Source organism: Carcharhinus amblyrhynchos, chromosome 3 (genome assembly GCF_965287045.1).
Source record: "Carcharhinus amblyrhynchos chromosome 3, sCarAmb.v2.hapA, whole genome shotgun sequence".
NCBI lineage: Eukaryota > Metazoa > Chordata > Chondrichthyes > Carcharhiniformes > Carcharhinidae > Carcharhinus > Carcharhinus amblyrhynchos.
The window spans coordinates 22,335,642-22,362,240 of record NC_137326.1 but is presented as its reverse complement, the minus strand read 5'-3'; the positions used below and the strand labels follow the sequence as shown (position 1 = coordinate 22,362,240).

At 40.6% G+C, this 26,599-nt stretch overlaps 1 protein-coding gene across 3 annotated transcripts; it reads right to left on the bottom strand.

Annotated features, from left to right (window-relative positions):
- Positions 1-1,374: 1,374 nt before the first annotated feature.
- tsen2 (TSEN2 tRNA splicing endonuclease subunit) lies at positions 1,375-26,599 on the bottom strand. 3 transcript variants are annotated; one of them, XM_080182070.1, is made up of 12 exons: positions 26,566-26,599; positions 23,341-23,575; positions 21,928-22,009; positions 18,065-18,104; positions 14,517-15,036; positions 13,228-13,305; positions 12,339-12,389; positions 10,916-11,054; positions 5,465-5,501; positions 5,261-5,372; positions 1,636-1,725; positions 1,375-1,518 (listed from the first exon to the last, which is right to left on the bottom strand). In XM_080182070.1, the coding sequence occupies exons 2-12, from the start codon at positions 23,527-23,529 to the stop codon at positions 1,459-1,461; spliced, it is 1,398 nt and encodes a 465-aa protein (XP_080038196.1). In that variant the 5' UTR covers positions 23,530-23,575; positions 26,566-26,599; the 3' UTR covers positions 1,375-1,458. The 3 variants fall into 3 exon arrangements, with proteins under 3 accessions (XP_080038196.1, XP_080038181.1, XP_080038188.1); XM_080182055.1 differs by lacking the exon at positions 26,566-26,599 and adding an exon at positions 25,976-26,102; XM_080182062.1 differs by lacking the exon at positions 26,566-26,599 and adding an exon at positions 23,813-24,633.

Sequence of the window (26,599 nt, the reverse complement as noted above, 5' to 3'; positions counted from 1 at the left end):
CCTCATCGATCTTTTCTGTTATCAGGAGGCCATTCAGCCCATTGAGTCATGTTGGCTTTCTAGAACAGCAATTCAGTAAGATTACACTCACTCTGTAATCTAATCATTAGATGTTTAAAATAACTGAAAGTCTACTTGACCAAAATAAATTGAAGCAATTTGTTTTGAGTGCGGTTGTTCCCCACTGAAGCCTTCTAGGAATGCAAATCAATATGCATAGCGCTAACGGATTCTCTTCCATGAGATATTCAATATTATTTGAGATGTATATTTCCTGGTGACTTCATTAATTTTTAAAAAAATAATGGCAGATTGCACAGGAATAGCATACTTATTGAAACAGAACTAAAGTACTATTGGGGTCAGGCACTATAAGAATGTCAGAATTTTAAAATAAATTCTTCAAAAACACTGATTTTAATTGAACTGAGATCTACTTTTTGTCCTATTTCCTGCATTTGCTTTGAACAAAACATAAATTTTTAATACCACATATTATAAACCTTATTACAAAGGTAATCAAGGAGCACAAAGACGGAGTGTACTCAAGATATAATTTGTTTCATTTTCATGATGAATCTTTCACTAAAAGTGTATTGAAAAGTTATCTCAAGCCACAATCTTTTACTGGGCAGGTTAGATAATAAAAATCAGTTTGAACAGTTATTTCAAATAAGAATTCATGCCCATTTCCCAATGGCTCTAAATTTTTAATAGACTTAAAATCTGAATTTGACCTGCATTGGACACAAGAGCTGCCCATTCACACAGCTTATTATGGACAGATCGGCTTTCAAAAAGTTTCCATTAACTGTTCATGCAAACAGAATAAACTGGTGTAATTGTGACTACGTGACAATGTGGAACGAAAGAATTAGTCATGAAAAATAAATGTGTGATGTATAAATGCTGGAAAGTGTGAGTATAAGTTATCAGTGGCAATTATAATCTGATACACTGCCCTTGCCATCAATGACGTATTAAAGTTTTAACTCTTAGTATCAGAGTGCAGTTGAGAGTTGGTGATCTCTGCAGTTCTGCTCAGGGTTATGTTTACTCATCAGTTTCATGGTACTTAATTTGAACTGACTTTAATCAATGGTTGCGCTGGACATTTTTTTTGCCTAAAAAAGGGCAAAAAAAGATTTAAAAAAACACTGAAAATAGAGGGTGAATCAGTTTGCTTCTTGAAACAGAAGATAGGTGAGCATTTCACATCGAGACTTGTTGGCACATTTATTTCTGACTTTTATCATGACAGGCTTTTTGTTAAAATAGAAGTTAATTTTTATTTTCAGAGATTTTTTTAAATTATGTATACTGGCATGCAAGATATCAATGAATACAGCAAATATTCAATAATCAAAAATATAATTTTTCCAATTTTATTGATTTCAGCTGTTCTTGCTAGTCATCTGGTCCTTACATTAACCCATTTTATCAGTACTGTGAAATATGCTATAACTCTTCTTGGTCAGTGCGTTCTCGGGAAGAAATCCAACGGCTCACAATAAGCTCCTACAACACAAATAAACAAAATTAGCTGAGACAATGGATTTGCTGTAAACGAAACGGAGGCAAACATGATGGTTTTCTCATACATTGAAGATTTCACTAGAACAAAATCCTTTGCACCTGAACTTTAATTTTCTTCATACATTCTGGAGATGTCATTTCCTCATCAGTCATATCTGATGGTTTAATTAAATAGCATAACAGAAGCTCCTGGAACAAAGGCAAAAAAAAAGTGTCAATATTAAAAAAAGCAAAATCTCTAATATATTAAAATATAAAATACTGGAAACAAGGTCAGTCCATATTGGGCAAAGCAAGATGGTACTTTAATCAGATGCAAATTTCAGCAGAACCATTTGCGCACCTTTGACCTTTCCTGACCTCAGTGTATTTACAGCAATTTCCACAGCTGATCTTCGGGTAAGCGGTCCCCAAGGCAGCCTTCACGACACGCGACAGCGCAGAGTCGCTGAGAAGAAACTGATAGCCAAGTTCCGCATACATGAGCACAGCCTCAACCAGGATCTTGGGTTCATGTCGCACTATCTGTAACCCCCATGACTTGCCTGGGCTTGTAAAATCTCACTTACTGCCCTGTCTGGAGACAATACACATCTCTTTAACCTGTGCTAATGCTATCTCCACTCACATTGTCTGCATCTTTAAGACCTGAATAGCAGGTTAGCTGTAAAGACTTGCATTCTGATCAGTGTTCTGTAAACTGTGTGTGTGACTTTATATGCCCTTCTCTGATCAGAACCTTCCACACACCTGATGAAGGAACATCGTTTCCGAAAGCTTGTGAGATTACTATCAAATAAACTGGTTGGACTCTAACCTGGTCTTGAGACTTCTTACTAGCCTTACTAGACCATTGAAGTCTAGACTGAGTCCTGCTAAAGAACAAAGAACAGTACAGCACAGAAAAGAGGCCCTTTGGCCCTCCAAGTCTGTGCCGCACATTGGTCCAACGAGACCATTTGTTTGTATCCCTCCATTCCCAGGCTGCTCATGTGACTATCCAGGTAATTCTTAAATGATGCCAGCGTGTCTGCCTCCACCACCCTACTTGGCAGTGCATTCCAGGCCCCCGCCATCCTCTGCATAAAAAAAGTCCCTCTGATATTGGAGTTATACCTCGCCCCTCTCACCTTAAGCCTGTGACCCCTCGTGATCGTCACCTCTGACCTGGGAAAAAGCATCCCACTATTCACCCTATCTATACCCTTCATAATTTTGTACACCTCTATTAGGTCTCCCCTCATTCTCCGTCTTTCCAGGGAGAACAACCCCAGTCTACTCAATCTCTCCTCATAGCTAAGACCCTCCATACCAGGCAACATCCTGGTAAACCTTCTCTGCACTCTCCCTAAAGCCTCCACGTTCTTCTGGTAGCGTGGCGAAAGCCAACTTGGTGAATGTGAGGAGGGTGCCTTGGAGAGTGAAACAATTGATGTGTGGTTAACTGTGTGTTTGTTGTTGACCTCAGACTGTACAAAAAGCCTGATGTAGATTGAACTTTGGCCTGTAGGAGAACCTGCTCTGGTAATCTGACCTTCTTCATCCATGTTTTGACCTTGCCTCTATGTTGTCCCCCTGAAGGGCTGTTGCTGTTATGTGTTATCTTGAGTTTTCCCTGGGAAATGGATTGGCTGTCCAGGTTTATGAGGGGAGATCTCATTGAGACGTATAAGATGATGAATGGGATGGATAGGATAGAGGTGGAGAGACTCTTCCCGCTCAGAAAGGATAGTAGGACTAGGGGGCACAGCCTCAAGATAAAGGGGGGGTGGTTTAGAACGGAGTGGAGGAGGAACTTCTTCACTCAAAGGGTGGTGAATCTCTGGAATTCTCTGCCCGTTGAAGTGGTGGAGGCTGCCTCGCTAAGTATTTTTAAGACGCGGGTTGATGGGTTTTTGATAAGAGAGGGGATTAAGGGTTATGGGGAGAAAGCGGGAAAGTGGAACTGAGCAGCAACAGATCAGCCATGATCTTGCTGAATGGCGGGGCAGGCTCGAAGGGCTAGATGGCCTACTCCTGCTCCTATTTCTTATGTTCTTATGTTTAAATAGGGATATACTGTGTGTAAAGTTTTTATTTGATTTATTATTGTCACATGTATTACTATACAGTGAAAAGTATTGTTTCTAGCACACTGCATAGACAAAGCATACTGTTCATAGAGTACATAGGGGAGTAGGAAAGGAGAGGATGCAGAATGTAGTGTTACAGTCATAGCTAGGGTGTAGAGAAACATCAACTTAAAGAGCTAGGTGTTTATTTCCTTTCTTTTCTAGTTTTGCTGAGTATATGAAGATCTTTTAAATAAACTTTTTTTGTGCGCTTGGACAATAGTGAGTTATTGAATTGAGTGAACGCCATCCCATCTATCACGATCCCCAGTCCTTTGTGACACCACAAGTAATTTTATTTGGAACATTTTAAGTGGCAGACACTTCTCTCAGAAAGCATTTTCAAATTCAAAAGCATTAAAAAAAAATCATAATCTGGAGCAATTGTCCATGGGTCACTCACGTGAACTAAGTTTTAGGAAGTAAATTTAAACTTAGCAGTGACAATTATCAGAACTAAAGCAATTTTAAGCAGTTATTAAATTAGAGGGAGAGTAACAATTGGCAAAAATGGAAAATACTTCAAGAAGTTTTAGGTACATTAACAAATTGGGAAAAGCTGCAGTCAGGTGCAAATTAAGCTGGAGATCATGCATTTTAGGAGGGATAACAAGAAATGGAAATGTGCAAAGATGCTGAGGGATGTAAAGAAGCAGAGAGATCTAGGGGAACAATTTTCCTTAAAAATGCATGTGGAGATGAAACATTTTTGGGTTAATAAATAAGAAAATGCGTACAAGATCAATGGAATTAACTTCACTGCAGTGTTAATGTAAGACCACTGGTGAGACTAATAAATAAACTTTAAACTTTAATTATGGTCAATTGATATCGTTGGGCTAGAGATAAAATAGTGTGAATTTCAGGGATATTGTTACAGAAAGGGTGTTAAACCCACAGAGTGTATAGCAATAGCGGGGTCAGGATTATGTCAGTGATAAGGTGCATCTAAGAAAATGTTTGAGATGCTGTGACTATTTCTTCTTGCATTTATATGGCATCTTCCATGATTGCAGGTCATTCAAAAAGTTTATACTCAATGAAGTAGTTTTGAAGTATAGTCACTTATGTAATAATGTAAGAGAAAGCAAGCACAGAAAAATCCTATTGCCACTTCCTGGACAGTGCCAATATAAAATTGCTATGAAGAGAGATAGGTTATTCGGAATTTGTTTACACACTGTTGATAAAGCATGGGGAAGGTTTTATTACAAGCGGTCATTGAAGAGGAGACCCCGGCACCTTTTAATGGAAAAGTAGATGAATATTTAGAGCCAAAAAAAATATAGGGACATGGAGAGAGATTAGATTTGGATTGTTCTAGCAAAGATCCACAATGGGTCACGTTCTCTCTTCCTACGTTAAACTTCTATGATTCTATACTGATTTATGCAGTTAGTTACAAATGCCATCCACTATTGTGCAGATGCCAAATATTTTTCAACAAAGTAAATATCTACTCTGAAAATCTCCAATCCACACAGAGTAATCCTGGGAAAAGTAAGGAATTGTCTACATTGTCATGGAATAGCTGAATACAGAGCAAGACGAATGAATATTAACGTCATCTAAATTACACTTTTTCTGGCTGTGTGCCCTATGAGAATCTTTACCTTAGAGACATTTGTAGTAGTTCGGTTTAACCCAGCAAGTGATCTCCAAGTAAAGGGTCTGCGCTGTGAACCCTGACAACTGTCATCAACCATTTCAATCACCACTGAATAACTGCAGGCAGAAAAAGAAAATTAATGGAAAGTTTGGAAATTATAAAGTAGTACAAGATGCTAATACAATTATCTGAACTGCACTGTTCATACCTTGCATGATAAAATGGAGGTCCCTTTCGATACAGTACTGAAATACAAAGGGAAATCAAGTGTCACTTAAAATCTGATACATAAAAACATTATGTTCTAATTTTGGATTGGATCAGCCCAAGAAATACTGCCAAAATACATTAGGCTCATCTAGTGTTACACAAGCCTCCATATAAAACACACTGAGCTTACCCAACACTGACTGCTGGCTTTTGCCTGGGGTAAGTCACTGAGATACTAGCAGGGAAGGATCTTTTTCCTTCCTCCTACTAATTTCATATTCTTTTAAAATATAGTGGAAACACATGATTTTCTGTTCCAATTGGATAATTCTCTTGAGTGATTTATCACAACTTGTGTGACTATACATCCTGGGGTGTCACATTTTCATTGTGGCACTGCAGTCGTGTGCCAAGTAACAATGCAGCTATCCTTCCACCACCCACATGGAGAGCTCAAAAAATACACTTGATGAACCTCTAACATTTTAAGTGTAAAACATGATTATTTCTAACATATGGGAACCACAAGGCATTGCATGATGACTGCAGGAGGGGCAGTGTCTATCAGTAATAATCCAAACATTAATAAATTTAAGGCAGAATTAGAGAAGAATCAACTCAAATTAGCCCAAAGAAGAAAACTGAGTGAATCGTGGAAAAACCAAATGCAAACACAGCAATAAACATACACCTCCAGCCCATGACAATTGGAAGGCTGATGACACTGTAGAGGCATTTGTGGACTGCCATTCATTCTAATAGACGCTAGTGAAGAGGAAACCATCAGCTACATCCTTCTGTGGACAATAGAGAAAGGGTTAAACTTATAAAAGTTGGAGCTGTATAAATTTCAAATCCTGAGTTAAGAATCAGGTGAGCCTGTTGACAATTCCCTATAAAGAATGAAATTGCAGCCTGAAAACATAAATTTAAGGTGAAAGACAGAGAGTAACATCATCCTGCACAGCTATACCAGATGATCTTTCCTGAAAATTTTGAAAGAAAATGAGTATCCAAGGAAAGGCATTCTGAAACTGAGCAACACCATGCTGAGCTCTGACAGCTAGGAATAACTCAAATCAGGGGCACACACATAGGGAGATGTTCGCTGTATATTTTGTGTCACTGAAACAGAATGTCCTAATATCCCAGGGTTGAGCAGTTATGAAGAGCTGTAGCTTATTCCAGTAAATCATGAGATGAAGAATACGACACTGAGGTTGAAGATAGTACAGCAAATGAAAAGCACCCTTCGTTTAGAGGCAGGGAGATCTGGTATAAATATATCCAGATTATATTGCTCTGGGCAGCACAGTAGCATAGTGGTTAGCACTGCTGCTTCACAACGTCAGGGACCTGGGTTCGATTCTCGGCTTGGGTCACTGTCTGTGTGGAGTTTGCATGTTCGTGTCTGTGTGGGTTTCCTCTGGGTGCTCCAGTTTCCTCCCACATTCTGAAAGATGTGCTGGTTAGATGCATTGACTCGAACAGGCGTCAGTGTGTGATGACTGGGGAAATTTCACAGTAACTGCATTGCAGTGTTAACATAAGCCCTACTTGTGCCTAATAAATAAACTTTAGCTTAACTTTAACTTGAGTGTTTTGATGAGATGGGTTGCGTGCTTTGAAGATTTTGAGATCACATCACTATTGATCCAGTGATGAAATCAGTGATTCTTCCCAAACATAACATACTGAGAGAATTAACTGTTTAGGTGCATTGGCCATGCTAAATTCTCCTTCAGTGTACCAGAACAGGTGTTGGAGTGTGGCGACAAGGGGAACTTCACAGTAACTTCATTGTAACTTCACTGCAGTGTTAATGTAAGGTGACTTGTCACACTAATAAATAAATTTAAACTGTTCCAATCTCTAACTTAAGTTATGTTGATACAGTTGTACTATATTTAAAGAATGAAAGAAGCTATATTATTCATAAGTAACTAGAAATTAATTATAAAATACAAATATATATCCTAAATTGTCATGTACTGAGTAACAAAGAACAAGTCTATTGGTTTACTAACTGCCTGGAAAGCTGAAAGAATTACACTCAATGAAGCTCCAGCATTTTGAGTTTAAAATATGATTATTTTGAACTTATGGGAACCAGAAGATAGGAACCTATAATGGTGGTAGATGTGGTTACCTGAGATTACCATCTTCACTAAGATGGATAATGTGAAACAAACAGATCAGAGATTGTTAATGCTAATAAATTCTTCCTAAAACATGATAGCCAACAAACTGAGATGGACAGGAAGTGACAAAACCTCTAGGGCTTTGTCATCAATAATTTAGCAGAGATGTCTGGACTCCACGACACAGAAACCTTTAGGAGTAAATCTCATGCCACTCACGTTTGTATACAATATGGCAAGTAATCAAATAACTCTTAACGAATGATGCAAAACGTGCTATTACAAATAAAACATAACCTGATTCTTCTGTTAGTATCCTACTTAGCCGTAAGTACTTTGCCTCACAATCTTTCTCCTGCAGAACACCATTCCTAAAGGAATATTGGATTACAATAGTAATGACAGCCATTGTTCTATATGCAAACAATGTGCTGTCAAAAGAAAGGTGGGATGCAGGTTTGGGCCTTCCAAGTCCCCTTGCCAAGTTCTCTATTTCAACCAGGTCATTAGTTTTGGTCAGAAGCCAAATGTTGCAAATAAAGAAACAAGATGGAAGCAGAGGGCATTGACACAGGCAGCTCAGTCCGTCATAGCAGCTGCTCAAAGTCAAATGTGTACAAAAATTCAACAGAAACAGAGGCTGCACCCATTGGACTATACGGCCAGATGCAATTCATCTACTTTCCTATGTCCTCAAGTTGCTGAATAATCAGAGGAATAGAGATAAAGAAAGATTTACGTTAATATACACCACAACCTCAGCATGTCACAAAGCATTTTCATCAAATACTTTTGAATAGTCTCCACTGTAAAGCAGGAAATTCAGTAGCCAATTTGCACTCTGGCTCCCACAATAAGCAATGTGAGAATAACTGAATGATTTTTTTTTCAGAAGTGCTGGTTAATGGATAAGTATTGGCCAGGGCACTAGGGCAAATGCCCCAATTCTTTTAATTAGTGCCACAGAATCTTTTATGCGGAAAAGATGAGAGGGTAGATGGGAGCTCAGTTTATTGTCTCATCCAGTGCCAAATTGAAGTCACAGTCTACATCTTGTGTTCAATTCTCTGGAATGGGACTTGAACACACAGGCTCCATGGTCTGGGCCTCAGCTCTTCCCTCTGCGACTGGATCCTGAACTTCCTAACCCACAGGTCACAATCAGTAAGGAGAGGCAACAACACCTCCTCCACGATCATCCTTAACACTGGTGCCCCACAAGGCTGTGTTCTCAGCCCCCTATTATACTTCTCACACACCTATGAATGTGTGGTCAAATTCCCCTTCAACGCGATTTTCAAGTTTGCTGACAATACCACCATAACGAGTCGGATCTCCAACAATGACGAGACAAAGTATAGGAATGAGGTAGAAAATCTGGTGAACTTGTGTGGTGACAATAATCGCTACCTCAATGTCAACAAAACAAAGGAGATTGTCATCGACTTCAGGAAACATGCCCCTGTCTAAATCAAAAGGGATGAAGTAGAAAGGGTCGAGAGTGTCAAGTTTTTAGGTGTACAGATCACCAACAACCTGTCCTGTCTCCCCCCCATGCCGACACCATAGCTAAGAAAACCCGCAAACGTCTCTACTTTCTCAGAAGACTAAGGAAATTTGGCATGTCTGCTACGATGCTCACCGACCTTTACAGATGCACCATAGAAAGCTGTTGTTGTATCACAGCTTGATATGGTGCCGCTCTGCCCAAGACTGCAAGAAACTACAAAAGGTTGTGAATGTAGCCCAATCCATCACGCAAACCAGCCTCCCATCCATCGACTCTGTCTTCTCGCTTCTCACTGGCTCGGCAAAGCAGCCAGCATAATTAAGGACCTCATGGACCCCAGACATTCTCTTTTCCACCTTCTTCCACTGGAAAAAGATACAAAGGTCTGAGATCATGTACCAACCGACTCAAGAACAGGTTCTTCCCTGCTGCTGTCAGACTTTTGAATGGACCTAACTTGCATTAAGTTGATCTTTCTCTACACCCTAGCTATGATTCGAACACTACATTTTGCACTCTCTCATTTCCTTCTCTCTGAAGGTTATGCTTTGTCTGTATAGCACGCAAGAAACAATACTTTTCACTATATGCTAATATATGTGACAATAATAAATCAAATCAAAGGTTTCCAATATGGAGAGACACTGAGCCTCATCCAACACTGATCTAATCCAAAAAAAACTCAATCTCCTTTTCATTTGCGTTATTTTCACTAAAAAGTTGATGATTCAGAATACATGACACATTAGTCGGCTACAAAAAGTTCCACGATGTTCATTAATGCTTTTCTACAACAATCATGATATATTTAACTTTCGTAATCTAAATATTTTATTGCTAGCATATGGTTAAATCATTGCAACTACATTCTAAAAGGGTTGAGACAAAAACTCACAATGTTTAGAAGAGAGAAAACAATGAAAATCTTGGAAATATGAAATAAAAGCAGAAAACACGGAGGGCCCCACAAACTCATCCGTACTGGCATAAAAACCTGACACTTCAGCTGATTAGAATTGTTTTCATTTGTTAAACCATAGAATTGTTGATCAAGAATGCAGCAAATACCATTCATAAATACTGACGGGTCCCAGACATTAAAGACAGTGACAAACATTTTAATGGTTTGGTCATGGTCAAATGCAGGAGATGAATGCAGCTCATGTCAAAAGATGTGCAAGTCCAAAGCTCCAATGACCAAATGCAATGTAGCCCATTGATTGACAACATACACATGATACTCTCTTTCATTCATTTATCTTTTCCTTGTGGATTTAACTCACCACTTTCTGACTCAGAAACAAGAACAGTCCCAAAACTTCCACTGTTGCCCTGCTTGAGATAAACCAACATAGAATCACAGAATCCCTACAGTGCAGGAGGAGGTCATTCAGCCCATTGAGCCTGCACTGACAGTAATCCTACACGAGCCTTACCCCCATGACACCACGTATTTATCCTGTTAATCCTCCTGATACTAAGGATCAATTTAGCATGGCCAATCCACCTAACCTGCACATCTTTAGAGTGCGGGAGGAATCAGAGGAAATCCGTGAGAAGAATGTGCAAACTTCACACCGTCATCCGAGGCCAGAGTTGAACGTGGGTCCCTGGCACTGTGAAGCAGCAGCACTAACCACTGTGTAGACCAGGATTAAACTGGGACACTCTGAGCCCATACAGTCAGTTCTTGATTTTATAAATTCTTTGAGTGATAACTATTAGGCTAGTCTTAATCCAAGCATTTTCTGATGTCAAAATGGTGAGGTTGAAGAATATATACTTTGGAAATACTTACAAAGGTCTGTTCCATACTTTAGCCCAGTTTTTGGTACCCAGCCTTTACTTCGAAAGTAGTGATAGCCCATGTAATTGGTTTTAAATCCAGGCTGAATCAGACTAAATAGTTCCCACAATTTGAGAATACTGAGAGGCTCCTAAAATCAAATGTAAAAACAGCATTAATATGGGCCAGTTATTTCAATCTTTACTAGCAATGTCACTTTTTGCTATTAGTGTACAATTTATATGACAGACAGATCCAAATATGCACTGTTAAACTCTCTATCACAGAAAAAACGGGTATATTAAATTTCAACTTTACCAGTTGGCTGAATTTGTCTACCTTTTGTGGTTACTGTTAATCATTCTACTTGTCAACAGAGACACACCAGAAAATTAATTAACAGGAACAACAATCAAAATTTATATGAATTGTAGAGTCTTTTATTTATGGCACAGTAGGAGACCAAGTTATATATTTTTATTAGTGTCACAAGTAGGCTTACATCAACACTGCAATGAAGTTACTGTGAAAATCCCCTAGTCGCCACACTCCCACGCCTGATTGGCCATGGTAAATTCTCACTCAGCATACCCAATGTACCTAACCAGCACGTCTTTCAGACTGTGGGAGGAAACTGGATCACCTGGAGGAAACTGGAGCACCTGGAGGAAACCCATGCAGACATGGGGAGAACATGCAGACTCTGCACAGTGACCCAAGCCCGGAATTGAACCCAGGTCCCTAGGCAGCAGTGCTAACCACTGTGTCACCGTGCTGCCATCAGTCCATTGAGCCAATGCTAACTCCCAGGCAACAATCCAGCAAAGTCTCATTCCACCGTTCTACACCCGTGGCCCTGCCTGTTAATTCCTTCAAGTGCTCATCTAATTTCCTTTTGAAACCATTAATGCACATTACATGTACATGCTAATGTATATCAGCCTTGCCATGCTTGTGCATATTTGAAACAAATAAGAAATTAAACCATATACAATACAGTATTGCCTTACAGTTTTATCCCAACTGAGCATTATAGACAATGATTCCACCAATGGACTCTCAACCAACATTGCCAAATTTAATCTGTGCATACTCACTGCACAGATTAATCCAGATGACATACTTTCAAAAATGCTTAGTGTCTCGATCAATGATCTCAAATACAAAAATCAGATAGTAATTTTTCCAGGCACAAAATGTGCAGAACAAACATCCAGGGCTGAGTTTACAAGTGGAGGATATCAAGTTGGCACAATATAAGGAGGAATAGTTCTTAACCTAGGAGTGTGAAGACCAGGTGTACTGTTTCTAACAACACTTCACCTGGGATCAGCTAATTCAGTACGGACAGCTGAACTGGGATAGCTTATTAAACAACTGGGAGAATGTTGGGCAATTTTATAATTTTCCATCCAACAATAAACATAAAACTTACCTCTTCATCATAAATGGTTAAACATCCTAAGGCATAGACAAGGAAAAAGGCCTGAAACAGTAGAGTTCAGAATTAATTTAAATGTACGTATTGAGAGTTAACATTTTACAATCAGGAACAAGGATACAGCAAATATAAATGTGTTAATTAAATAAAACCTCTGAACTGTTCCTTATGGTTAAAGTGTTAAACCATATTAAGAAATGTGAATTAATAGATATTAGACATGAATTAATTGCAAACAGTCCTTCTTGGCATGAAGAATAATGATAGGAATATGCACTTGATAACTATATTATGTAGTATGATTCAATAAGCCACACAAAAATTGTGTTGGAACAAGGAAATATGAATTTTACCTGTTTGATGAGTGTGGCTGTTTTAATTATCAATCTGAAACATATTATCTTACATGTTTACATGTTTATAAAATGTTGAGAGGAATAGATAGGGTGGATTCTCAGAGGCTATTTCCCTGGGTTGAAATGGTCGCTACGACAGGACACAGATTTAAGGTGCGGGGAGGAAAGTACAGAAGTGATGTTAGGGGTAAGTTTTTCACTCAGAGGGTGGTGAGTGAATGGAATCGGCTGCCGTCAGTGGTGGTGGAGGCGAACTCGCTGGGGTCTTTTAAAAGACTTCTGGATGAGTATATGGGGTTTTATGGGATTGGGGGTTATAGATAGGTCTATAGATTGGTAGGTGTTGATGTGATCGGCGCAACTCGTGGGCTGAAGGGCCTGTTTGTGCTGTAGTGTTCTATGTTCTACGTTGAGTTAAGCAACCAGCACCTTTTCCTTTTAAAATTACATGGCAGTTCTATCACCAGACACTTACTAGCTAAAAATAAAAGTTTACAGATCTTGTGTATTTACTAAGTTTATCATACCTCTTCCAAACTGAGTTGAAGATATTCAAATATTTTGAAAGGGTTCCTCTTGCAGACTAATTTCTCTGTTACTTCCAGCTGAAGAAAACAATGTTAGGTGAGTCCAATTCATTTTTCAAATCAAAATATTTTAATTACTTTGTTTTGCACGTTGACATTATGTATGAAATGACAGTGTTAGATAGTGAAATCAAATGCATTATTAGATGCATTAATAGTTGCAAGGCATCTTGGTATCATATAATATTCCACTGCACTTCAAAGCCAATCTTCACTAGCAACAGTGCAAGTTATGGTAATACTTATAAACTGCAGAGTCCTATTGTCACACTGTAGCCTTTAAGCAAAACTCTTGACTTTGGAGTTAACATAAGCACAAAACGAGGAGCTTTCCTTCATTCCGTTATATTTATCTGACGTGACTTTCCGGCCATTACTGATAGAATGGAAAATCCTAAGCATCCAGCGAATTTACTACAGCTATCATCGAGTTGAACGAGGAACCAGCTCATTGGCTTACTTCTGTCTTTATGAATGTAAACTCTGACCAGGGTCCAGTAGTTTCGTAACAACTTCCACTGAGTAGGACATTTCTATGAATTACAACATGAGGCTCAAACACAAAAGATGGAATTAAGAACATGCTACGATGTTGAGTCCAAAAATTGCATAATGTTGTATTCATGAAACACTCGACACGTTTTCTGTTTAAATGTTTCAATTTGTTTGCAAGGCTGTTTGTAAAAAAAAATAAATAAATACCGAAGTTCCTACAATTCATGATGTGGCTGGGTTGTACTGACTGAACAGGACTTAAAGCAACTGTGAAAGGAGAGTTGAGCTGAGCATATATAGATTGTTCAGTGTTAATTAGTAGCATCAAGAATACAGCTAATCCTAAGCCACAATTATGGAGACCTTGTGATGCAGCAGACAGAAAATTGGGGACCGGCACAAAGTTTAAAAGCAAGTTAATTTCTTTTGAGAAAGTGAATGCACTTGGTGGCTTGGAATTTGGCACTTTATACGTGCATTACTAATTATCTAAGCTGGGATTTGCAATCGTGCTTTTTACATTTAGTTTATAAGTATTTAGAAGAATAAAATAAACCCAATTCAATGGATCGTCAGATCATGTGGATGGCTAAACTTCATTGTTAAGTTAATGTCATATTTACAACACACTTCCATTTAACAGACAGGTTTGAATTAATTGTACCTGCACAGACAGATAGAGCATCTTTAGCTTTCTAATACATGGTTTCACAGTCTCCAACAATTGTACTCACTTTTCTATTTAATTCTTTATCATCAGATGGTAGTATCTTTTCTACCACTAGTACGCATTCGTGCTTGGTGGAAATCCTATTTTTAATTGAATTCTGTTGCAGAACCTCTTTCACGGCATCTTCATATCGGCAACCACAATGTATAAGGAGATCATCATGTCTGGAACAATGCATCTTTGCTAGAGCTTCCCTGTCAATTGTTTCACAGTCCACATCTCCATATTTTGCTAAAGGATCATAAGGTCCATCACCTTCCAAACAATGAGTTCTATTTTGAGGGCTTAATGCAGGATGACTTTCTCCATTATGTGTTTCTTCAGCTCTTTCATCAGTTTCTGTTTTAGGAGTATATACTTCTGAGTCAATGTTTATTTCTTGTGAACTGTCATCAAGTTCAGCGCTCCTATCACAAGACAATTCTATTGGTTTTGTATAATTTTCAAGCATTTTCTCGAGTAAGCTGCTCTCCAGCCCTTGTTCTTGCAGGAGGCTTTTTGCCCACTCTACATGATGCTGAAACCTGTAATATCAGTGAAAACGGAGGAAAGATTTGCTAGTGAGAACATCTTGCATAACACTTCCAGGGAAGACATTTCCAGAAAATGCAAACCATTGAAAACAAATAATTGCTTTCATTGTTTTGTGTAGAAAGTTTATTTAAAAAGTGTTCAGTACAGTGCTTTAAAATAAAACTGCATTGGGTTGTTGATACCTGCAGTGTCTTTCTGCTCTAAACTGCATTGTTGTAGAGAGAACATGTGTGTGATCACAGGACCATTCATAAAATGAGTTGAAAAGTAGAAATCACCACATTCCATCCCTCTCACACAACACATTGCAGCTCTTTACATCATAATATTGATGGAGGGCCAAGAGTGTTTTATTTCACACAGGCTTTAGGTGCTTAACTGTAAAGGAATAAATTAATTAACTGGACTTCATCATATAGTGTCATAGAGATATAATGCATGGAAAGAGGCTCTTTGACCCAACTTGTCCATGCTGACCAGGTTTCCATTTGCCTGCATTTGGCCCAGATCCCTCTAAACCTTTCCCATCCATGTACCTGTCATGGAGCACCTTACACAATAGAAACAAAATCCATAGGGATTATGGTGAGAGAGACAAAGGGAAAGAGTTAGTTTATGTTGCAGAATGAGAATTAACTGTGAAGAGAATGTTGTTTGAGCAGAAGGTTTCAGATTGTCTGAGACAACCTGGCTGAGGGATATAATGGCAAGGGAGTGGAGTTTTTTTTAACCATTGGCAGAATACAATGCCTTATCTTTCCAGCAGTCAACTGGAGGATCTTAATTGGCTCAGCCATGACACTGAGTCAGATGGCCATTTTAACAACTGGCTATTGCGGTTCTGACAGAACTGGTGAAGAGATAGAGCCATTTGTCAACATACACATAAAAACTGCCCCACGCATTTTGCCAAGAAATCACATGTAAATGTAACAAGAGGGGGGCCAAGGATGCTCTATAGTAGGCAAAGCAGCAGAGTTGGAGAAAGCCACTGATGACTGCATTGCTTCAGTAGAAAGTGGGAACACATAAGGGCAGAATCACGAACGTGCACCATGATGTAAAGGTAAGTGAGGGAACTAGATGTAAACACATACATGGTACAGACTTTGATAACAATGAAACTCATTGTAGAAGCATACAATGAAAGTGAACATTAACAGGCAATGAATAAAAATCAGAATGGGGAATAAAGGTAAAATTTTGAAAATTCATTAAAATTGCACAAACCATGATGGCCCTTCTTGCAAAATTTGTTTAGTTGCTCTTCCCTTACTGTACTAATCTAATTGCATACATATCAGGCTTCAATGCCATTATTCCTATGAAACTTATCTCCAAACTCCATAGTCTGGGCCTCAGCTCCTCCCTCTGTGACTGGATCCTGATCTTCCTAACCCACACACCACAATCAGTAAGATAGGCAACAATACCTCCTCCATGAACATCCTCAACACCAGTACCCTGCAAGGCTGTGTTGTCAGCTCCCTACTATACTCCTTATACACTAATGACTGCGTGGCCAAATTCTCATCCAAGTCGATTTTCAAGTTTGCTGACAATACCACCTAAGTGGGTCGGATCTCCAACAATGACGAGACAGAGTACAAGAATGAGATGGAGAATCTGGTGAACTGGTGCAGTGAAAATAATCTCTCTCAATGTCAACAAAATGAAAGAGATCGTCATTGACTTCAGGATATGTAGTGGAGAACATGCCCCTGTCTATACAGTGGGGATGAAGTAGAAATGGTCAAAAGCTTCAAGTTTTTAGATGTCCCAGATCAGCAACAATCTGTCCTGGCTCCCCCATGCCAACACTATTGTTAAGAAAGCCCACCAATCCCTCTACTTTTTCAGAAAACTAAGGAAATTTGGCATGTCCGCTACGACTGTCACCAACCTTCACAAAAGCACCATAGAAAGCATTCTTTCTGGTTGTATCACACTTGATATGGCTCCTGCTCTGCCCAAGACTGCAAGAAACCACAAAAGGGTTATGAACGTAACCCAATCTGTCGCACAAACCCTCCCATTTATTGACTCCGTCCACACTTCCTGCTGCCTTGGCAAAGCAGCCAGCATAATTAAGGATCCCACGCATCCTGGACATTCTTTCTTCTATCTTCTTCCATCAGGAAAAAGATACAAAAATCTGGGATTACGTACCAACTGACTTAAGAACAGCTTCTTCCCTGATGCCATTAGATTTTGGATGGACCTACCTTGCATTAAGCTGACCTTTCTTTATATCTTACCTATGACTACAACACTATATTCTGCACTCTCTCCTTTCCTTCTCTATGAATGGTATAATTTGTCTACATAGCGGGCAAGGAACAATATTTTTCGCTGTATACTAATAGATGTGAAAATGATAACTCAAATCAAAACAAACCTTTTCCTTTTCAAATACTTCCTTTCCAACCATCACTTGAACAAACTGACTGTTTTATTCCCTCTACAAAACACACAATGTGAGCGGTCTCAGAAAAAAAACAAAAAGACATGCCATTCACTAACAGTAGGAAAAATTGTTCAGGATCTTATTATGGACATAGGACCAGGGTGGCACAGTGATTAGCACTGCTGCCTCACAGCTCCAGGGATCTGCATTTGATTCCCAGCTTCGATCAGTGTGTGGAGTTTTCACATTCTCCACATATCTATGTGGGTTTTCTCTGGGTGCTTCAGTTTCCCCCCACCGTCCAAAGATGTGTGGGTTAAGTTGATTGGTCACGCTAAATTGCCCCTTAGTGACCTGGGATGTGTAGGTTAGAGGAATTAGTGGGATAAATGTGTGTCAGTTGTGGGATCAGGGCTTGGGATGGGATTGTTGTTGGTGTAGACTCAATGGGTCAAATGGCTTTTTTCTGCATTGTAGGGTTTCTACGATTCTATGACATGAATTCCAACAAATGAAAGTAGCTTTTCAAAACAATAAGAAAGGAAATCACTAGCTGAGAAACAAATGTACAGAATTACATGGCAAAATGGTAATGCCAGGCCCAAACTTACTTCACTGATGATATTATAGGCATGTGCATAAGATTCGCACCTACAAACAACCAAAAGGATACAATTAGTGCATTTAATCGTTTACCAGTGTTACTATAGTTATTATTAAAGTATTAGATTAAAATTCCTACTCTTTCCTGAAAAAGCAAATTAATTTAAAACTTTCTCTGTCAGGCATGCATGGACAATACACCAATCCCAGCCAAGATTACTGCTGCTCCTACAAAGCCAGATGTCTACAGGAAATATTCTGTCACATTTTATGCAGACCTCACATCTCCTTTTAATTGGGTACATCTTTATTGCCCAATATCTAGTTAAGTGAAAATCTGATCTAGGGAATGTCACAATGGACCCCCTTCAAGTATAAAGTGCATAATGATATAGTGAACAAAAGCTAATATTGAAGATGTTGGCAAATGCGAGGTGGTCCACTTTGGTAGGAATAATGGTAGGAAGGACTATTACTTACGTGGCGAAAAACTGCAGCAGGCGACGGTGCAGAGGGACCTCGGGGTCCTTGTGGATGAGTCGCAAAAACCCAGCCTGCAGGTGCAGCAGGTGGTCAGGAAGGCTAATGGGATGCTGGCCTTCATAGCGAGGGGGATTGAATATAAAAGTAGGGAGGTCTTGCTACAGCTGTATAGGGCACTGGTGAGGCCGCAGCTGGAGTACTGTGTGCAGTTTTGGTCGCCGCACTTACGCAAGGATATTTTGGCCTTGGAGGGAGTGCAGTGGAGGTTTACTAGGCTGATGCCGGAGTTGAGGGGGTTGAGCTATGAGGAGAGGCTGAATAAACTAGGCTTGTACTCGTTAGAGTTTAGAAGAATGAGGGGAGATCTCATTGAGACATATAAGATGATGAATGGGATGGATAGGATAGAGGTGGAGAGACTCTTCCCGCTCAGAAAGGACAGTAGGACTAGGGGGCACAGCCTCAAGATAAAGGGGGGGCGGTTCAGAACGGAGTTGAGGAGGAACTTCTTCACTCAAAGGGTGGTGAATCTCTGGAATTCTCTGCCCGTTGAAGTGGTGGAGGCTGCCTCGCTAAATATTTTTAAGACGCGGGTTGATGCGTTTTTGATAAGCGAGGGGATTAAGGGTTATGGGGAGAGGGCGGGAAAGTGGAACTGAGCCATGACAGATCAGCCATGATCTTATTGAATGGCGGGGCAGGCTCGAAGGGCTAGATGGCCCACTCCTGCTCCTATTTCTTATGTTCTTATATGGTTAAAACTACAATCCAACGTACCCAATATCTTCTCATTGTCTCAAATTGAATAGGTTCAATAGCTCTCATTTTCCTTTGAGGTAGCACATTTAGCAATCTGAACTAGCTACTTTTCAGTATTTACAAGTCAGAACATATATGTTGTAAATTGATATTGAACCAATTTTCATATCAGAATTTGACTTTCTTCAAGGCCAAATAGATAAAGATATTACTATGTTATACACGTGTTAACCTAGTTTGAGGCCTGTGATATTTGACTTGGTTTACTATATATACCACTGAGCCAGTCTGTAACATTAATTTTAAATACAACCTGGATGAAGGGGCAAGCTGGTGATCCGAGTGGGCTTCTCTCATTTTTACATTTTTGTACTCGGATTTATGCACCAATCTTTTTTTTTGGCTTTTCGTGTGTTCTAAAATAGCAAAAGAAAACTGATCCAAAAGTGGAATAGAGCAAAAATATAAAGTTATGCTACTTTCTGAACTTATGAAAACAATTTTTCCTCGATGGGCTTCAAGCACTCAAATACGGAATCACGAAACATTTTATCCTCACTGCATATTATCACTACTTTTTCTCCCAAATAGATCCATCCATCCCAAGATGGTTAATGCTTCTAACTAACTGATCTAGTCATTGAAATTCCAATTAGAGAGTCAGGTATCTCAGTAGTTGGAAAAGCTAACTCATGATGAATCCATTGAGACACAGCAAGTTAGAAGACAGAAACAGTTGTGCCTGTATCATGCACCTTTGGGAAATGGATGTGGAAAAGGAAGGTCTGCATGACTAAAGGTCATTTGTTAATAATTCAACTTGCCTTGAATTTTACAATTTCTTTATGCAAATTGATCACATTTCAAAAGCGCTTATAGTTCAGTGGATTTATTTTCATCACGCTGTCTTTTTGGGCAGCCACAATAATGGAAAATTATGCTGCAGACTCTTACTGGTTGGAGTTACATAAGAACATAAGAAATAGGAGCAGGAGTAGGCCATCTAGCCCTTCAAGCCTGCCCCGCCATTCAATAAGATCATGGCTGATCTGTCGTTGCTCAGTTCCACTTTCTGGCCCTCTCCCCATAACCCTTAATCCTCTTGCCTATCAAAAACCTATCAACCCGCGTCTTAAATATATTTAGCGAGGCAGCCTCCACCACTTCAACAGGCAGAGAATTCCAGAGATTCACCATCCTTTGAGTGAAGAAGTTCCTCCTCAACTCCGTTCTAAACTGCCTCCCCCCCCCCATCTTGAGGCTGTGCCCTCTAGTCCAACTGTCCTTTCTGAGCAGGAAGAGCCTCTCCACCTCTATCCATGTTTGGAGAAACATCAGCAGAAATGCTATCACAGTCAGGCTAACATAGCACAGGCGGAATTTAATCCAACCTTCAGGGTGGAAAACATGGAGGCCAGGCCCAATTAATTGCGGAAGAAGCCCTGCATTAATATGTTGGTGGTTGAAAATCTCCATGATTAAGTTGAATGTGGGAAGGAGCACATGGAGGAAACTTGCCACCTCATGGAAGGATGTCAATTACACTCATTAATGAGTCGACTGATACCAATTATCACCGAGTGCACCAGAAAGCTACCACCATGCCCTTGTCTCTGATTCTCCAGCCAGGCCAAGATTACATCTCCCCCACACCCTGTATCCAGGAATCCCATGATGATGATGATGATTCCTGGTGAACTCCTGGGAGCAATATTGAAAGCAGTCCGTGGTTTGGTACACTGCCAACAACCAGTTGCTGCTTCCCTCGAGTGGGTGGTTGCTCTCAGGAACATCCACCCCGGTTCCTACATCCCATGGAAGGCATGACACGGTCTAGTTAAGCACCTGGTTGGTCGGACTTCTCCATGGAAGCAACACTGGTTTCTCACTCGTGCTCCAACTGGTAGGTGAGACACCTATTACGCACATTAAATCCAGCCCCACTTGCCAGTTAGCTCAAACAATTGGCTTGGGATAAAGGTTGCTTATTGTTTCACCCCCTTTTTTAAAAAAGTTATTCCATCCAAAACAAAAACAAATTTAAATTGAATCCAATTCATGGCTCCCACAGGAGGGGCAAACGAGATCCAAGCTGACAAGATGAGGCATTGCACCCCATCTTGGGCTTGATCTGACACTTCATCTTAGCCAAGAAGCCAAGGTGGCTTTGAAAAATTGTATCAGGTAACACCTCAGTTGAACGTCATCGGCTACCCTGATCATTGATTCAACTGTGGCATCTTGGGCTTGCTCGGACTCTTGATCAAAAGACTAAGATTCTCTTACTAGCGCTGACCGTGAACAACCCTATGTCAAATCAAATTCAATGAATTACTACTACTTGGTAATACAGAAATGGAATATTGCTGAGTGAAACATCTTGAAGCTTCTTGTTTGCATTTAGCAGGACAAATGCAAGCTTGCTGAAGCATTGCCATGGAGAAAACAACAAGGAACTAGAAGCTGTGATCACCTGATTATTCTTGCATTTGTCCTGATGAGTGAAAGAAGCTTTGACAATATGACACTTGTCTCAATAATGTGTTACCGTTCTATAATACAACAATTTAAAGATAATCATCTACAAATGATAAAACACAGGCCAAATAAGGGAATAAAGAACATTTACCTTTCCATTTGGCAACTAAAGTAGGGTCTGAAATATTGTAATCTGGTCGACTTCTGGATAGCACCCCTTTTCCGAAATAACCCTTTAAATACAAATAAATTGGATTTTCAACACTGCCAAACCTTTTTGATTTCAAAATTAAGACCATTCTGTATCATTGAATAGTACAACACAGGTGGCCATTTGATCCATCAAGTCTGTGCCACTTCTTTTGAAGAGTAATCCAATTAGTCTCACTGCCTTTCTCTTTCCCCCGTCAATGTTTTCTCCTTCAATATTTATTCAATTTCATCTTGAAGGCTACAATTCAATCTGTATCTAAACACCCTCTCGGTGCACTGAAAATCCTAACCACTTGTGTAAGAAGGTTTTTCCTCATGTCACTGCCAGTTCTTTTGCAAATCACCTTCAATAAGTGCCTTCTTGTTATCAACCCTTCAGCCAAAGGAAACTATTTCTCCTCACTTACTCTATCTGATCCCTTCATGACAATAAACACATCCATCAATTATCCTTAGCCCTCTTGGCTCTAAGGCAAACAACCTGAACTTCTCCAGTATATCTTAACCGCAATTCCTCATCCCTGGAATCACTCTAGTAAACATCATGTTCATTCTCTCCAAACCCTTCACATCCTTCCTAATGTTTTATGCCCAGAATTGAACACAATAATGCAGCTGGCATTTTTAAGTTCTTGGCTTTTGTATTCAATGCCTTGATTTATAATGTTCAGGGTCACGTATATTTTACTAACTTGTCTTGCTTTTAATAAACAAATACTGTACCAATAAATGAACAGCATGTGGCACATTGGTTAGCACTGCTGCTGCATGACTCCAGGGATCTGGGTTCAATCCCAGATACAAGTAGAATGCAAACTGTGTAGAGTTTGCACATTCTCCCCATGTCTGTGTGGGTTTCCTCCAGGTGCTCTGGGTTTCCTCCCACAGTCCAAAGGTATGCAGGTTAAGTGGACTGGTCATGCTAAATTGCCCATTTATGTTCCAGGATGTGTAGGTTAGGGAGATTAGTGGGATAACTATGTGGGGCTACAGGGATGGGACTTTGCTAGGATGCCAAGTGGCCTCCTTCTGCACTGTACAAGTTCTATTGTGTGTGAAGAATTGTGCACCAAAATCCCTTGGTGTTTCAATTCTTGAATCATCCTTTAAAACTGTACCCTTTAGCCTGTATTTTTTTTCCTCATTCCTCTGACCAAAATGTACCACCTCACTCTTTTCTTCATTGAATTTCATCTGTCATGTGTTTTCCCATTCCATCAGATGTCCTTTCCTCTTGAAGTCTATCACTGTCTTCCTTATTCTCTTCTACACAAGTTTTTAAACTGTGCCCTGTATTCCCAAGTTCAAGTCATGAATGTATTTGGAAAAAATAGGAGTGATCCTGGAATACCTTTCCGTACAAGGCTTGCATACTTTCTGGCTTCCTTACAATTACACCGTTATTCATAATTTCAGCATAATAATGTTCCTCTTCCTTTGAACCAGTCTCTTCTTGGGTTAGTGACACAGGAAAAGGAGCTTCATAACATTCATACACTCTCTTCTTTCTTTTTGGTGCATGAAAGGTTGCTTCAGCCATAGCATCAAGGATCTCTTTGAAGTAACTTCAGATAACAGATTGGAATCTTCAAAACAAAGTATTGGAAAGTTAGTCCTAATAGCCCACAGTGGTAAATAACTGAGCAAATTAGCCAGTTCCTGAATATTATTTGAGATTTCGTGTCAAATACAATTAAGTGGTCTCTACAGCTGGTAAGTTGCATTGAGTCGTAAAGGACCTTTAAAACCAGCTATATCTCATAGTTGGATACAAGCAGAACGCAAACTAGTAAAATACAGTTGCTTATTTTAATAGAACTCACTATTCAGTATATTTGAATTAGCAATGTCTGGCCAGACATCAAACAGTTGCAATCAATGAAAGGCAGTTCCTACTCTGCAGTCCAAGCCCGTACAGAAGGTCTATATCAGGTAGACATAACATGGCTACAGAATATTCAAGAGGGATTGAGGAATTGTCAGTGTGTAGACAGGTCCTAGGGTATCGAGGATGACCAGGCTTTGGCTGCCTATTCTTCAGACAATCTGTCCCACCACTTTTGTCTCAACTCATTCTCCTAAAACTCCAAATACAGCTCTCTAATATTTCTCTATCACCTTCTGCTCTATTTCTCCCCCCTCCCTTACTAATCCTTCCATAACTTCTGCAGTTGCCCATTTCCTCATCAAGCGTTCTGTCCCCTCTGCCCCTGCATTGTTCCCATTCAATATCCTTCCCTCCTTTTCCCTATTTCTGCAACCCCTCCTCATTCTTTACACAGTTAAGCATTTCCCCCCTTTCTGCTGTGTCCCCTGCTCACATACACCCTGTACACCATCTGCCCTTCTATCCCCTCCTCACATACATCCCATATACCATCTACCCTTCTAGACATACATAGAACATATAGAACATAGAACATTATAGTGCAGTACAGGCCCTTCGGCCCTTGATGTTGCGCCGACCAGAGGAACCAATCTAATGACCCTCTAATCTAAGCTATTCCATTGTTATCCATATGCCTACCCACTGACCATTTGAACGCCCTTAATGTTGGCGAGTCCACAACTGCTGCAGGCAGGGCATTCCACGCCCTTATTACCCTCTGAGTAAAGAAGCTACCTCTGACATCTGTCTTATAATTACCACCCCTTAATTTAAAGCTATGTCCCCTCGTGTTAGCCATCACCATCTGAGGAAAAAGGCTCTCTCTTTCCACCCTATCTAACCCTCTGATCATCTTGTATGCCTCAATTAGGTCACCTCTCAACCTTCTTCTTTCTAATGAAAACAACCTCAAGTCCCTCAGCCTTTCCTCATAAGACCTTCCCACCATACCAGGCAACATCCTGGTAAACCTCCTCTGCACCCTTTCCAATGCCTCCACATCTTTCTTATAATGCAGCAACTAGAACTGTACGCAATACTCAAACTGCGGCTGCACCAGAGTTTTGTACAGTTGCAACATGACCTCACAGCTCTGAAATTCAATCCCTCTACCAATAAAAGCTAACACACCGTACGTCTTCTTAACAACCTTATCAACCTGGATGCCAGCTTTCAGGGATCTACGCACATGTACAGAGATCTCTCTGCTTGCCGACACTACCAAGAGCCCTTCCATTATCCCTATATTCTGTACTCCTGTTACTCTTACCAAAGTGAATCACCTCACACTTTTCCGCATTAAACTCCATTTGCCACCTCTCAGCCCAGCTTTGCAGCTTATCTATGTCCCTCTGCAAACTGTAACATCCATCCTCACTGTCTACAACTCCTCTGACTTTGGTGTCGTCAGCAAATTTACTAACCCATCTTCTACACCCTCATCTAGGTCATTTATAAAAATGACAAACAGCAGTGGCCCCAAAACAGATCCCTGAGGTACGCCACTTGTAACTGAACTCCAGGTGAATATTTCCCATCAACCACCACCCTCTGTCTTCTATCAGCTAGCCAATGCCTGATCCAAACTGCTAAATCACCCTCAATCCTATGTGTCTGCATTTTCTGCAGTAGAAATGGGAACCTTATCAAACGCTTTGCTAAAATCCATATACACCACGTCAACTGCCTTACCCTTATCCACCTCTTTGGTCACCTTTCAAAAAACTTGATAAGGTTTGTGAGGCACGACCTACTCTTCATAAAACCATGCTATCCCTAATCAATTTATTTCTCTCTACATGATTATAAATCCTACCCCTTATAATTCTTTCCAAAACTTTGCCCACAACAGAAGTAAGGCTCACTGGTCTATAATTCCCAGGATGGTCTCTACTCCCCTTCTTGAACAAGGGGACAACATTTGCTGTACATCCCATATGCCATCTGCCCTTCTATCCCCTCCTCACATACACACCATGTACCTTTTGATTTGATATCCGAACCAAAAACCCCACATACCACCTCCTTTTTCTCCCCTCCTCACGTACATCCCCCATACACCAACTTCCCTTTATCCCCTCCTCACCGACACTCTCACATCCCAACTCCTTCCCCCCTCCTGGCCATCTCTTCTGAACTTTCCTGCAGGCTGTGAAGAGCTGAGACATGTATGATGATTCCAACAATTGTTACAGTGAGACACAGTCAGCCCAGCACCCACACCGGGACCGCTCACAGTCAGCCCAGCACCCACACCGGGACCGCTCACAGTCAGCCCAGCACCCACACCGGGACCGGGACCGCTCACAGTCAGCCCAGCACCCACACCGGGACCGCTCACAGTCAGCCCAGCACCCACACCGGGACCGCTCACAGTCAGCCCAGCACCCACACCGGGACCGCTCACAGTCAGCCCAGCACCCACACCGGGACCGGGACCGCTCACAGTCAGCCCATCACCCACACCGGGACCGCTCACAGTCAGCCCAGCACCCACACCGGGACCGGGACCGCTCACAGTCAGCCCAGCACCCACACCGGGACCGGGACCGCTCACACACAGCCCATCACCCACACCGGGACCGGGACCGCTCACACACAGCCCGGGACCCACACCGGGACCAGGACCAGGACCGGGACCGCTCACACACAGCCCGGGACCCGCACTCTGATCACTGCTGCACTCACTGTAGCTCCACACATGCGCACTGTAGCAGTCCCC

What these genes read in the sequence shown, in the direction of transcription:
- tsen2 (XM_080182070.1), bottom strand. Translation starts at nt 23,529, where the DNA reads ATGGCTGAAGCAACCTTTCATGCACCAAAAAGAAAGAAGAGAGTGTAT. An exon ending in AAAGTATGGAACAGACCTTT is followed by an intron (nt 5,502 to 10,915) that starts GTAAGTATTTCC and finishes TTTGTATTTCAG; the next exon opens with TACTGTATCGAAAGGGACCT. An exon ending in TGAAGAAAATTAAAGTTCAG is followed by an intron (nt 1,519 to 1,635) that starts GTGCAAAGGATT and finishes TTTGTGTTGTAG; the next exon opens with GAGCTTATTGTGAGCCGTTG.